This window comes from Carcharhinus amblyrhynchos, chromosome 13 (genome assembly GCF_965287045.1).
Source record: "Carcharhinus amblyrhynchos chromosome 13, sCarAmb.v2.hapA, whole genome shotgun sequence".
Lineage (NCBI taxonomy): Eukaryota > Metazoa > Chordata > Chondrichthyes > Carcharhiniformes > Carcharhinidae > Carcharhinus > Carcharhinus amblyrhynchos.
Window position 1 is genome coordinate 59,926,946 of NC_137336.1, and position 13,940 is coordinate 59,940,885.

Here is a 13,940-nt window from a genome sequence, read left to right on the forward strand (position 1 = left end):
CCAAAGCAGCAGGAAGCACAGACAAAGTCAGTGAAGGGGAGGCTGTTTTGTGTGATGGATTGAGCTACATTCACGACCTTTTCTAGTTTTTTGCGGTCTTGGGCAGAGCAGCAGCCATGCCAAGCTGTGATCCAACCATTCCACCATCTGCTATGACAGCTTTCAAATCCGGCCCCCAGAACGTTAGCTGAATTTCTGGATTAATATTCCAGCAATAATACCACCAGGCCACCACCTCCCTACTGAGCAGCAATGAAATCCTAACAAGAAACCTCAATTTCAACTTTGTTCTATGTCGGGTGGAGCCCTGTATTTGCCTTGGCCACTTTGAAGATGAAGGTTGTCTCTTTTTTGATACGGCCACACACATCCCTGCCACAGCAACAGCTGTTGATTTGGGCCAGAGTGTGGCTCACTTTCCTGGTATCACTCTTCAATTTCTGCCTACTCAGGTCCCAATTAGGTGACCAAACCATTAAGACCATTCAGCGACAAGATTTTTTAAAAAATTTTTGTATTTTACTACAAAAACATCCTAAATAAACAGACATTTAAATCAGTAAAAAGCTACAAGCTTTTGTGCAAACCAACTACAGAAATGCATTACAAAGTTAGTGAGTTTGCGGCAGGGTTTTTCTCGAGGGATCTCGGACCTTCAGACTGGGACCACACATTCTCCACAGTCAGCTTAGGTACACAAAGGTTTCCACCCTGGTGAAAATCACACTTCACGACAGACCGCCAACAGAGGTAGGAAAACAGCATAGGATCAGTTTCCACCTGGGAAAATCCATGCCCACACCTTGCAGGAAATGTAAAAGTGTTCCATTCCACAGCACTGTCATCCCACACATTGTAGTATCCTTAAAGGAATCACATCATAACAAAATAACGGCATCAGCTGCAGGCAGAGAATTAGAGAGCAATGAATCCACTGTGGATTATAAAATCAGTCATCTACATAGCGCCTTGATTATAACCCTGTTAGTTCCTTTAATTAAAAACTTTAATCCAGGATTATGGGATTAAGGCTGTTTTAAAATTTTCAATCGTTGTTGTAAATTATTCATGTTAAGATCAAAGGCATTCTCCAGCTCATAGATCAGAAGAAGATTTTGATTTGTGGAATACAAGGAATGGAATAATAAAGACTCTCAAAAGGAGACTGCTTTATGATTTGGGAACAGTACACAGGAACTCTTCCACGCTGCTAGTAAATGTGTAATGAGATGAGATAATTTCTCTTGACTTGATGTTGAGTATTGTTCCAATATTTAGCTATGTAGTGGCGGGAAATGACTGACTAGTATCACCCATTAAATTTTCATGAACACATTGGAGAGAGTGCAGAAGAGGTTTATAAAAATAGCTGAGGGATGAGAAACTTCAGTTGCAAAGAGAGATTGGAGAAATTGGGACTGCTCTCCTTGGAGAGAAGAAGGCCAAGAGGAGATTTAATATATATATTCAAAATCATGAAAGGGCTGGATAGAGTAGATAGGGAGAAGGTGCTCCCACTCATGAAGAGTGAGAGAGCGCAGATTTACAGTGATTTTCAAAAGAAACGAATGTGAGGTGAAAAATAATCTTTTTCACACAACGAGGCTGGGGCTAGAATGCACCACTTGGAAGTATGGCGGAAGCAGGTTCAATCGAGGCATTCAAGAATTAGATGATTATTTGATTAGAAACCATGCGCAGGGGCATGGGGAAAAGACAGGGAATGGCACTAACTGCCTGTTTGGAGAGCTGGTGCAGACATGATGGGCCGAATGGCCTTCTCCTGCACCATAACAATCCAGTGATTCTCTATGAACTTCACTCCAGTTTACCAGCAATTTTGTACTGGGTTCCAGCTTTTCATGATTGGATCCTGTGCATACCCAATTTGTCTTTTCAACGATTCAAGTAGCAATTTAGCGTGCTTGTTCAAGTGTTGACGTCCTTACACCTGTGCATTAGTGAGTTGTTTTCTTACTTCCTCCTGGTCACTTGGATGGAGTATCTTGTTTGACAGAGCTTGTTTTATACTACCTTCCATTCAGCAACTCTGCTGGGGATTTTATGTTGGTCTTGACAGGTGTAGGTCGGACTGACAATAAGGCAAGATTTGGGCCTGCCGAAATGTCTTTTGATGTTTTGTTAGGGTTTCTTGACCGTCTAGATGTTTTTTGTATAAAACTGTACTTTATTAGGTAACGTGGTAGTGATATTGAATTCATACTATTCGGTGAATTACTTCAATTCTTTGGAGGCAAATTGTCAGATATCATTCTTTCAGGAGTGCTCAGTGAACAAAGCTCTTACTGCTGAGATGATTGTTGTAGATCTCACATCTTGTAGCTTTCTGATGAAAGGGAACTTTGAATAGAAATTTACGACTGAGATACCATCATTGATTATGCGTGAATAGATAGGCTCTTACAGTAAACTCTGGCCGAGAAGGTGCTTCACCTCCTCTTTCTGCAGTCTGTTTCTGTACTTCTGGTGTAAATTGCATGCAGGCATCATTCTTTTAATGTCTTTGTAGATATCTACCCAATACAGAGCTGATTTGATTTTGAGCTTAAGCTCTTCCATTCCAATGTGAACATCACGTTTTTTTTGGAGTTTTTTTCTGCATTATTTTGGGTATGATTATTCTGGATTCAACTAGTAGAACACCATCCTTTATTGAAATGTCATCTCCAGTAGACCACCACTGCCTTATTGCTGGCATAGTGTTTGCTGTATCCTTACCAGGCTATCACTTGCTGAGAGAACACCTTTGCTGGTCTAGTTTCTGATTTGATTCAATTTTGGTGGTGTTACATTCATTAGGTAATCCCTACACAATCTATCTCATTTTTTCCTGAGATAAGCTGAGGCATTTCACAACTGGGGCGGTACAGTGGCACAGTGGTTGGTACTGCTGCCTCACAGTGGCGGGGATCTGGGTTCGATTCCCGGCTTGGGTCACCGTCTGTGTGGAGTTTGCATGTTCTCCCCATGTTTGCATGGATTTCCTCCAGTGCTGTGGTTTCATCCCACAGTCCAAAGATGCACAGATTAGATAGATTGGCCATACAAAATTGCCCCTTAGTGTGAGGGAGATTAGCAGGATAAAATATGTGGGGTTATGAGGATGGGGCCTGGGTCAGATTGTTGTCAGTGTAGACTCGATGGGCCAAATGGCCTCTTTCTACACTGTAAGGATTCTGTGATTCAATGTTCAACCCCAGTATAGCAGTACCACCTGTTTCAATGATATAGAAGATGCAGATAACATATTTGCCTTTGTGTGTTCTTCTGCTGTGGGCTGTTCCAGCTGGTGAGTTCAGTTCCACCATATACAATGTTGGTCAGTTTTGGAGCAGTTTTTTTGGGTAACCATTTTCATTCAAATTTTCAGAAAATATCTTGCAGTATAGTTTGAACAAGTATACATTCCAATATTAAGCTTCAGCTTCAGATTTATGATGGTCAGCTTACTTCTCATCCCCCCCTTCCTGATCTGGAAGGTTGTGTGAATTCTTTGTTGCTGAATACATTTGTTTGGTCCCTCCGTCTATTGCGATCTCAAATTCTTTGTCGTTGTGTGGAGATTGGATATTTTGGTGTCTTTTCCTTCTCATTCTCCCTGTATTCTGACTCTGATAACTTGTTTGCCTTTTTTCTGTTCTGTGTATCTTTTCCCGGTGATTTGGCTCTCCACAAATTCTGCAGCTTGATCCAAATGCAGGTCCTATCCTTCTGTCTGTGAATTCATACGTTTGTCTACAATTCCTGCATATCTTTTTCTCTTGTTTATCTTGTTTATCAAACTTGTTTCCTTTCTCTTGCCGTAACTGAAAGTTAGCTGTTTGGGTAGTCAGCATCTTTATCTGTCTACTTGTCGCTTCACATTCTTTAGAATCCATGGCCTGTTATATCATGAACTTATTCTTTACAATTGTTACAATGTCAATATGAGTACAGTGTTTTTATAAGCCTTTTCTCCAATGTAAGTGTTTTATTGGCACCTGTTCAGGGTTCTGAGTATGTGCGGATTTTAGGAGGGTTTTTCAGTCTGCAAGAGTGTGCATTACTCATGCTCCTGTTTCATGGTTATCACTGCTTTGCTGAGCTGCTGTTATTGTTAAACCCCATTATTTATTTATAAAAAGAAGATAATTCTTTAAACAATGCATTCAACTACCTAATTTATGGTCTCAAGTTACCACAACAATCAATTCTTTTAGTATTCCAGGGTGTGTCGAGACCATCAGCTGATGTAGCAGCCTCTCATCTATGCCCTTACATTTTATGTTTTGACACTGTATTTTTCTATCTTCTCATGAAATTGTCAATATGCTCACCAGATTCCTGCTGTCTTAGGCCTTGAAATTCATTTTGGTAGATAGGAATTCTTCAAAAATTTTGTCTGGGGTTGTTCTATCGTGTTCACTCAACTCCCAGCGATTAAACAAATGTGACCCTTTTCTCTCCTGCCTACTAAACGAAGAAGCTGATGCTTTCCTCTTCGCTCGTCCCTTTGCGAAAGCTACTGAATATCAATCTGCATTTTTGTTTAAATTTCTCAAATGTCTCTGCATCATCTTCTCCCAATTTATCACGGGCTGGAAGTGTGTGTTCTTACTGCAGTGGCCACTTCATTTTTGCACTGTTTACTCAATCTTTTTCTGGCAATAATTTGGCTTGTTTTTTTTCAGCTTAATTCAACAGTGAAGTTGTTTAAACTATTTGGGTCTTTTCTTACACACACCTCACTGCCACCATGTTGTGTTTTTTTGGTTCCCAAAAATTAGAAATCATCACACTTCGGATTCAAAATACTGGAGCTTCATCACATGCGTTTTTTCTGCTAGGTGGCTGTTAGACTGATACGCTGTTTATAGAATCATAGACTTATACAGCGCAGAAGGAAGCCATTCAGTCCATTGAGTCTGCACCGATCATAATCCCCTGCATTTACCCTAGCTAGTCCCTCTGACACTAAGTAGCAATTTAACATGGCTAATCGACCTAACCCGCGCATCTTTGGACTGTGGGAGGAAACCGGAGCACCCAGAGGAACCCCATGCCGACCTCCGCACAGACAATGACCCAAGCTGGAAATCTAACCCAGGTCCCTAGTGCTATGAGGCAGCATGCCAACCACTGTGCCACCGTGCCAACCAACATTGCAGGAAGCCCGTTGTCCAATTTGTTGACACATTGACAACAGTGTAGCAGTAAAATATGGCAGCAAGATATATATTCACGTATAATTAGTGTTGAGGTTGAGCTGAGTTTTGTGCAATATAAAAAGGCAAACAGTGTGAATTGATCAACAAGTTATTGCAGTTTGTATCCTTCTCGGCGTGAACTTGCTGGCCAGTTGGCACATCAATATTGCGTAATTTGTGCACTCGCTGTTATTTTACTAGCAAGGTTTGAGCCAATGTTTAGAACAAAACATGTGTTAAAAACAGCTTCTCACCCCTGGTTTTATGAGAAAGTTGCAGATTTGTCTCCAAGAGAACATGGAGTGCTGAGTAATTCATTGGTACTGCAGGTTTGTTTCACTTGGGCAGTTGACACAGCTGATTGTATTTGTCATGTTTTCACTTTGCAGAGATCTGAGCAACAACAGCATCAGTATGCTCGGCAATTCCAGCTTCAGCAACATGTCCCAGCTGTCAACACTGTGAGTACAGCATCCTGCTTCTTAATACTCTCTGGGTTATTCCTTCACACTAGTGTGTGAGTATGTATATTCTTTCTTGTGCTTCTAATGAGTGAATGTGATCCAACTAATGCTACTTGTGTGGGTTTACAAAACTGATATCCATGTTACTATTATTATTAATGTACCAGCCTATGGCTATCAGTAGTTGTGTATTTACTGTTAGCAATCATGCGTAAGCAGTGTTACATTGATGTTAATGGTATATGTTTATCACTGCTGTTGCCACATTTAAGAACATAAAAACTCGGAGTAGGCCATCTGGCCCCTCGAGCCTGCTCTGCCGTTCAATAGGATCATGACTGATCTTTTCGTGAACTCAGCTCCACTTAATAACCCTTAATTCCTTTACTGTTCAAAAATTTATCTATCCTTGCCTTAGAAATAAGGCAAGGGTTAGATATATCCTGATACATATGTGCAGGTTAGGTTGATTGGCTATGCTAAGTTGCTCCTTAGGGTCGGGGTTGTGGGGATAGGATCTGGGAGGGATTGTGCAGACTGGATTGGCTAGATGGTCTCTTTCTGCACTGTAAGGATTCTGTTCTATTGTGAAAAATAAATACCTCAGGATATATTTGCTGAAGAAGTTAATGAATTAGTTTGACTGCTGTGATGTGCAAGGTAAATTATTAGTTATTCAACTTGTTTTTCGAGAACCCATCAGGTAGACTGCGTTAGCATTCTAGTTTTCTGTTTCTGAACATAGACTCGGAGTCTGGTCCGAGACAGGGTAGAATCCGCTCATGAAATGATTGCCTCTGACGAAGTTATGTGTGAGTTGCCTGACACTTGCTTATGTGCCATGTCTGGAGGCCCTTCACAGTTGTACATCCCTTTGTCTGACTGAAAAGTTAGCTTGAGTCTCCATTGGAATAAGGGGAAAGTAGTCACATGCTGCTGTTTCACAGCGCCAATAGGCCCAATCAGGATCAACATTGCAGAAATCCCGTTACCCAGTTTGTTGACTGCAGACCGTTACTTGGACCAGTCCACAAGGGGAAAATGGGGGGATTTCAGATGCCAAATGAGAATCCAATTAATAATTAGTGAAGGATGAAAATAATACCTCAGGATAAAATTGTGTCTGGTTCTTCTTAAAATTTTAAGAAACCTACAATCCCTGGAACGTAATCATCATTTAACTCCTTTTTCATGTGTATTTTGTCAGAATTCTGAGCTACAACCGGTTGAGGTGCATTCCAGTTCACGCTTTTGATGGTCTGAAGTCTCTGCGATTGTTGTAAGTATTTAACACAGCATTATTTGGGACAAACATTGTGTCATTGGAAATGATGAAGAACTGCTAATACAAGTTTTGCCCTGGCTTACGAATCTTGAATGTCGCTGCTGAATAACCCTAACTCTCGACACCCATTTGTCTCCTGTCTCGGACCAGTCCCACTCTTTCTCTTAGCCCACCCTTCCCAATCCTACTCTCACTTTCTGCATTCCATTTTCTCATAGAACCTCAATTGCCATCCTTTTCTTTCTTTTAATTTTTCCCTTGGATGCCGCTGGCAAATATTTCATATGCCTAATTATCAAGCAAGCACTAAGTCAAGCATATACTGCAGATGAAGTATGAAGGGTAGGTTCTTTTCCTCAGAGGACATTGGAGTAACCAGCTTTAGATTTTGATATAGTTGAATTCACAACATTCTCTGTTTCTAGTCCTGCACCATAACGATTAGACTGCTGAGCTCCTGCTGGATAAAGCCCTGTGCCAAATTGCGTCATCACCCTCAAGGTTGTTGAAAATAAAAACATGCCGTTTCAAGCAAAAAAAGCAAATTTTCCAATCAGAATAAACAAAATATAAACTTAGGAAAAGTGAGAAAGAGCAGAATTCCCTGTGATGCAATTGCCTCTGACTAAGGCATCTGTGAGTTGTCAGACACTTGCTCATGTGTTGTGTCCATGGGATTAAGGGTTATGGGGAGAGGGCGGGAATGTGGAACTGAGCCACGACAGATCAGCCATGATCTTATTGAATGGCGGGGCAGGCTCGAAGGGCTAGATGGCCTACTCCTGCTCCTATTTCTTCTGTTCTTATGTTCACAGTGTGTCTCAAAGACAGAAGTGGGCCCTTGGTCTAGCGTCAATTATGTAGAATGCATGATTGTGCAAAGGGATGCATTCATTTCCTACAGAGGAGTATCTGATCTCTGTAACAGAATAGTACCCCAGTAGGTCCTATGACTCTGCGTTAAAAAAGAGACTGCTATCCAGTGGATGAATGTTAGTAAGCGACAGGATCAAGCTCAGCAGTAAAGTCTGCATAGTTGAATATCTTGTCAATGATTACTGTATGGGTTCCATGGAAAATGGCCAATTGGATGATATAGAATTGTAGAATCTCTGCAGAAGGAGGCCATTCAGCCCATCGAGTCGGCACCGACTGTTTGAAAGAGCATCTTACCCAGGCCTGTCCTATCCCGTAATCGTTCACATTGGCTGTGGCTAATTTATGTAAACTACACGCCTTTGCATACTAAGAGGCAATTTTTTTATGGCCAGTCCACTTAACCTGTATATCTTTGGACTGCTGGGTGAAAACCGGAGCAGACAAAGGGAGAACGTACAAATTCCACAGAGATAGTCACCCAAGCCTGACATCGAAGCTGGGTTCCTGGAATTGTGAGGCCGCAGTGCTGCTGTGCTGCTCCGGACCGTATACCTCAATATGACACAGTTTTCAGGAGAAAATTGGTATGGATAGTGGAAGGTTGGTTTTGGTGCTGGAATGAGTAGAGTAAGAATGAACATTAACTTTCCTCGTTTAAGTCTTCCATCAGTTTTGCTTCCCAAATGAATCTATTCCAGACAAGCAGAACAGGGTCACTGGGAACTGGCCTGAGAGCAGAGTAAGCTCCCAGTGTCTCTGTAACCCATCATTCACTCACAAAATCCTCACCAGCTAGTGTCAGCACACAGTGACTGGATGCAAGCGGTTTGTGCAGCTTGTATATTGCTCTGACACTTTGGAGAACGGAAAGAGGAAAACACAGACAGGATTGTTAATCCTCCTGCTGGACGTGCAGTACTTCAGTCAATAACCTAATTTGCTGCCACTTTCAGACATGTCCCTAATGATCAGGGGTACGTATTGTTAAGCATTTTCAAACACAACATGTAGGAAATGATACCTTGCCCACTTTGGCTGTGATCTAATTGGCATTGTCAGTGGAGTTACCAACATTCGATCCGATCACTAGAAATCTGTCAGTTAAAAACTGTAGGTAGAAAATTGATTGTTATTAAAAGCAAGACGCTAGTTGCCCCTCTCCACTAATCTCATTTTTAATAGTGAGGTTGCCAATTTCATTACCCCGCCCCACTCCTCCCCATTGTCAAAAATCAGTGGAAAAAAATATACTTGAAGTACTGTCTGCTCTGCTGCTGCACCTTGTTCTTATGTTCTTAGCCCAGTTGTTCTGAATGGAAGAAATACTGGGCAGCTCAATGAAAGTTAGACTTGATAGAGCTACATCATGCCAGGACGGCACATCGGCACAGTGGTTAGCACTGCTGCCTCATAGTTCGATTCCCAGCTTGGGTCTCTGTCGGTGCAGAGTCTGCACATTCTTCCCATGTCTGTGTGGGTTTTCTTCAGGTGCTCCGCTTTCCTCCCATAGTCCAAAAGATGTGCTAGTTAGGTGCATTGGCTATGCTAAATTCTCCCTCAGTGTACCCAAACAGGCAATGGAGTGTGGCAACTAGGGGAATTTTTACAGTGACTTCATTGCAGTGTTAATGTGAGCCTACTTGTGACACTAATAAATATATATTAATCTTAGAAAATAATTTAAAAGGCAAATTAAATGTTGTTGGCCATTGGTTCAAGGGGATTGGAATACAAAGGGATAGAAGTAATGTTTGAATTTCAGAAAGCTTTGATTAAGTACCATCTGGAGCACAGCATTGAGTTCAGGGCACCACAATCTCTCAGGTGGAATATACTAGCCTTGGTGGAGTGCATTGCAGATTCACCATGATAACACAGAAACTAAAAGAGTTAAGTTATGAGAAAAAATTGCATTGATCAGGTTTATGTTCTTCTGCATATAGTAAATTGAGGGATCAACTAATTAAGATGTTTAAGATGATTAAAGGATTTGACAGGGTAAATGGAGAGGAATAATTTCAATTGGTGAGGAAGCCCAGAAAAAGGGACTTTTCCTTCAAATTGGAGCTAGGCCAATCACAGTATCATTTACAAGCACTTCTTCACACAAGGGGAAATCTGCAACACCCTCCCCGAAAATCTGTTGAGGTTATTGTCAATTGGAAATTTCAAATCCAAGATTGATAGATTTTTTTGTTAGGGACTTTAAAGGCTATGAATCTTGAGGGGGCAAATGGAGCTGAGGTACATGGCGGAACAGTCTTGACAGTCTGAATGGCGTACTCCTTCTCCTCCTCCTATGGTCCTTTGTTCTTTTGGTACAAGGTTATTTTTATTCCCTGATATGTTAGTATCTTGTAGTAGATTGCCGCCTGTACGTTACCCCATCTTATTGATGCATTGGACTGTGTGTTATTCTTTATGTACCATCCTGCACCCAAGGCATTACCCCTATACTGAATAGCTTTTGGCTATTAGACAAGAAGATCATAAGACATTGAAGCAGAAATAGGGCTTTGAACCATTGACTCTGCTGTGCCATTCAATTACATCATGGTTGATTTGATATAATAATCCTCAATAGTTCCCATTTTATCCCCATAGCCCTCAATTCCCTACTGATTAAAAATCTGTTCACCTCGACCTTAGACATAATTAACGACCCAGCCACTGCAGCAGAATTCCACAGATTCACTCTGAGGGAAGAAAATCCACCTCATTTCAGTCTTAAATAGGTGACCACTTCTTATTACTCTGAGATTACGACCTCTGGTCCTAGACCCACAAGAGAAAGCAACCTTTCAGCACCTGCCCTGTAAAATCCTCTAAGAATCCTATACATCTCAGTAGGGTCACCTCTCATTCGTCTAAACTCCAATGACTATAGGCCCAACCTACTTAATGTCTCCCCATAAGATAATCCCTCCATCACCAGGATCAACCTAGTAAACCTCCTCTGGACTGCCGCCATGGCAGTATATCTTTCCTCAGATAAGGGGACCATAACTATTCACTTACAAGTCTATGTATTTTCAAAATGTGGCATCTGTGCATTCTCCTGTGCGTGACACAGCCTGAGTTATGTCTGATTCTATGTAAAACACATGGGTCAATATGACTAAACCCAAAGTTATTCCCTCTATTTTTGTAAGTTTCCTGCACTATGAACACAGTAAAATATGATACAAAAATTTCATGCCTCATCTTTTCAAAGAATGTAACAGATGCTCTGCTAACTGCAACAAGTTGATAGTTTTCAGAGAAAATTGTCCTTCAGAAATGCACTAATGTTCCCAGTATGTGTTTTGAACTGTAATTTAGACAAACTTGTTTATACCACTGATACTTTTAACACCTCTTCATTCTTTTTAAAAATAGGACTTTACATGGTAACGACATCTCCACCATCCCTAATGGAGCATTTAATGGTCTAACATCACTGTCCCACCTGTAAGTAAACAAGGGTGCATTTCATCTTGTCACAAACAGAATGTATGTGTCTGATTACTGCCCATGACTAGTATGTTTTGTATGAAAGCAGTTGTGTTTTCTTAACCCTTTCTGAGTGTGTATGTGAGTTAAATTGCAACAGCAAGCCTTTGTGAGTTTTAAACTAAAGAAGGTTCTTTATTCACACAAGCATATGGGCCAAACGTGGGCAATTGGGAATAGTTTAGTGGTAAAAAGTGGGTGGCATGGACAAGTTGGGCCAAAGAGTCTGTTTCCACACTGTAAGCCTCTATGACTCTAGTGTATAATGATAGATAATTAAGTTAATTTTTCTTCAACTGTCCATAATACTAAATGTACTTCCATCTGCTAAATGATTGCCCCAGTTGTTTTTTCTGGGTAACTTGGCTGGAAAAGAGTCATTACTATGAGCTGAACTTTTGAGCTGCTTGCCCCTTTAATAGATTCTTCTGATGCCTCCTTAAGAATAAGGAAATGTGGCAGCAGCAGAAAGTATTGGTGTTTGAACTGTCGTCCATTGTGTGATAAAACACTTTGCAACATACCTTGAACAGGATAACAAAATAGCCAGATGTTTCTGGATTTAATTAAGGGGGTAATACAATTTACATATGAACTTAACCAACATGAAATAAACCAAAGAAACTGGGCCATGGTAAACCGAGGAGCTGAGCCTTAATATAATGGGACAGAGTCAGAAAGAAGTGACATTTTCTTTCAGGAAAAACTAAACTTTGATAAGCAGCTGGTTTAGATGCTAGGTTATAAAAAAGATTAAGGCTTGAGGGGAAGTTAATGTATTCATAAGGAATTGTTGCACTAATGTGCTTTATTTGCTGGTTTAATGGTTTTAGTTAAGAGGATTGAGAACACATGCTTTGAATTATCATTTGCTTATTAAACAAGAGTGTCTGCTAAATTATTTCTGATACATTGTGTGTAGTTTTTAGCACCATCAGTAATGAAGAACACACATTAGACATTTTTTTTTTAAACTCATCTTTTCCATAATCTGGTTTCTGTATTCTTCTGAGAATATTTGATGGAATGAAAGCAGAGACACTGGTGCGTGCAGTGAGATACCGCTGTCTCACCTTCGGACACTTTTGTTTCAAATCAAGATCAAAATTAGATAATGAGACTCCTCCATTTTCCAGATTTGGATATGAAATCCCCAGTGAGCATCATTTTCAATGCAATGAGGCTGTTTTATTTCTGTCACCACTTCCAATTGCATTACGTACTGACGTGACTGAAGAACTGTCTTAATTTGAGAATGGTGCAATGTGCATTGTTGTGGGGGGTGTAGTTCAGTTGGCTACATGGCAAGCATGTGATTCAGAATTAGGACAATACTGTGGGATTTGATTCCTGTTACAGCTGAAGTAGACTTGGGGATCTGGCTGTTTGCCCTGTCCCGTAGTAAAATTACGGTATAGGTTAGTTTGGCAACCCTCAAATAATCAAGGATTGAAGCAGAGTCTTAAATGTGCCAGGGACTGGGAGAAATGCTAGGTTAGAATATTGTGCTTTCATTTCTGGAACCTAAAGGCCAACCCAGCTAAGTTCAGCCTTGAAATTATAGAATTGTTACAGCACAGAAGGAGAACATTTGGAATTAGTGAGCCACCTCCTTCATTACAACTGTCTGGCAGGTAGGTCATTTCAGAGGTTGCTGTGGATCTAGGTCAGACCAGGTAAGGATGGCAGATTTCCTTCTTGGAAGGATGTTAGTGATGGGTCACTGAGACTTAATTTACCAGTCTTTTCGCTCTCTGTTTCTCTCTGCCATCAGTGCCCTTGGGGCTAATCCTCTGTACTGTGACTGTAACCTACGCTGGCTGTCTGAATGGGTGAAGACTGGTTACAAGGAGCCAGGTATTGCTCGTTGCACAGGACCGGAAGATATGAATGAGAAACTTCTCCTAACAACGCCCACAAACAAGTTCCACTGCAAAGGTATGTGGAGTTGAGCCCCAGAAAAGATTGCACGATCCAGCCCCATTCGTCAGGATGTTGGATTCAGTAATTAAAGAGGTGCGTTACTGAAGAGGAAGGACTACATGTGCAGAGGCTAATTTTGTTTAGGTTCCAGTCCTAGCACAGATTGGAGAATCAGTCAGAGATCAGTCAATCCAACTTGTTAAAATGAATGATCAGAAAGTCAAAAGTATAGAGAATCAAACATGCTGACTTCTGTGACTAATATCAGATCTTGGCCCCATTCAACAAGGTTCCTCACTGGAAACAATGTACCCTATAATCTTGCCAGAAATATAGCTGTATATGTCAATCAGGAAGTGTGAGAACTGGTAAATCCCATCTATATGGAGCCAGCAAAAATGATGAAAGATAGTGTAACTCGAGCATTTCAAAACAACATTTCAGAAAGAGATAAAGGTGGGTTCATCTGCTACCATATTGGAGAAACTAATAGTCTTTTGCTGAAAGGTATCTTTTTTGTTGTTCTTTCCCTATTTTTCTCTTCACCTCAAGGCTCCTGTGCACTCCCCTGTGCAAGTTTTTTTTGATGGCAGTTTTGCAAATGTAACATGTTTTTTATTCATTCGTGAGACATGGGCTTCGTTGGCTGGCCAGCATTTATTGTCCATCCCTAGTTGCCCTTGGGAGGGC

General features: G+C 40.9%; 1 protein-coding gene across 1 annotated transcript in view; it reads left to right on the forward strand.

Moving 5' to 3' along the window:
- Positions 1-13,940, forward strand: part of LOC145351942 (slit homolog 3 protein-like) — a 623,540-nt gene that overhangs the window by 483,719 nt on the left and 125,881 nt on the right. The window contains exons 22-25 of the mRNA XM_080201750.1: positions 5,597-5,668; positions 6,879-6,950; positions 11,214-11,285; positions 13,102-13,265. Coding sequence (XP_080057876.1) covers positions 5,597-5,668; positions 6,879-6,950; positions 11,214-11,285; positions 13,102-13,265 — 380 coding nt within the window. The remainder of the gene's footprint in view (positions 1-5,596; positions 5,669-6,878; positions 6,951-11,213; positions 11,286-13,101; positions 13,266-13,940) is intronic.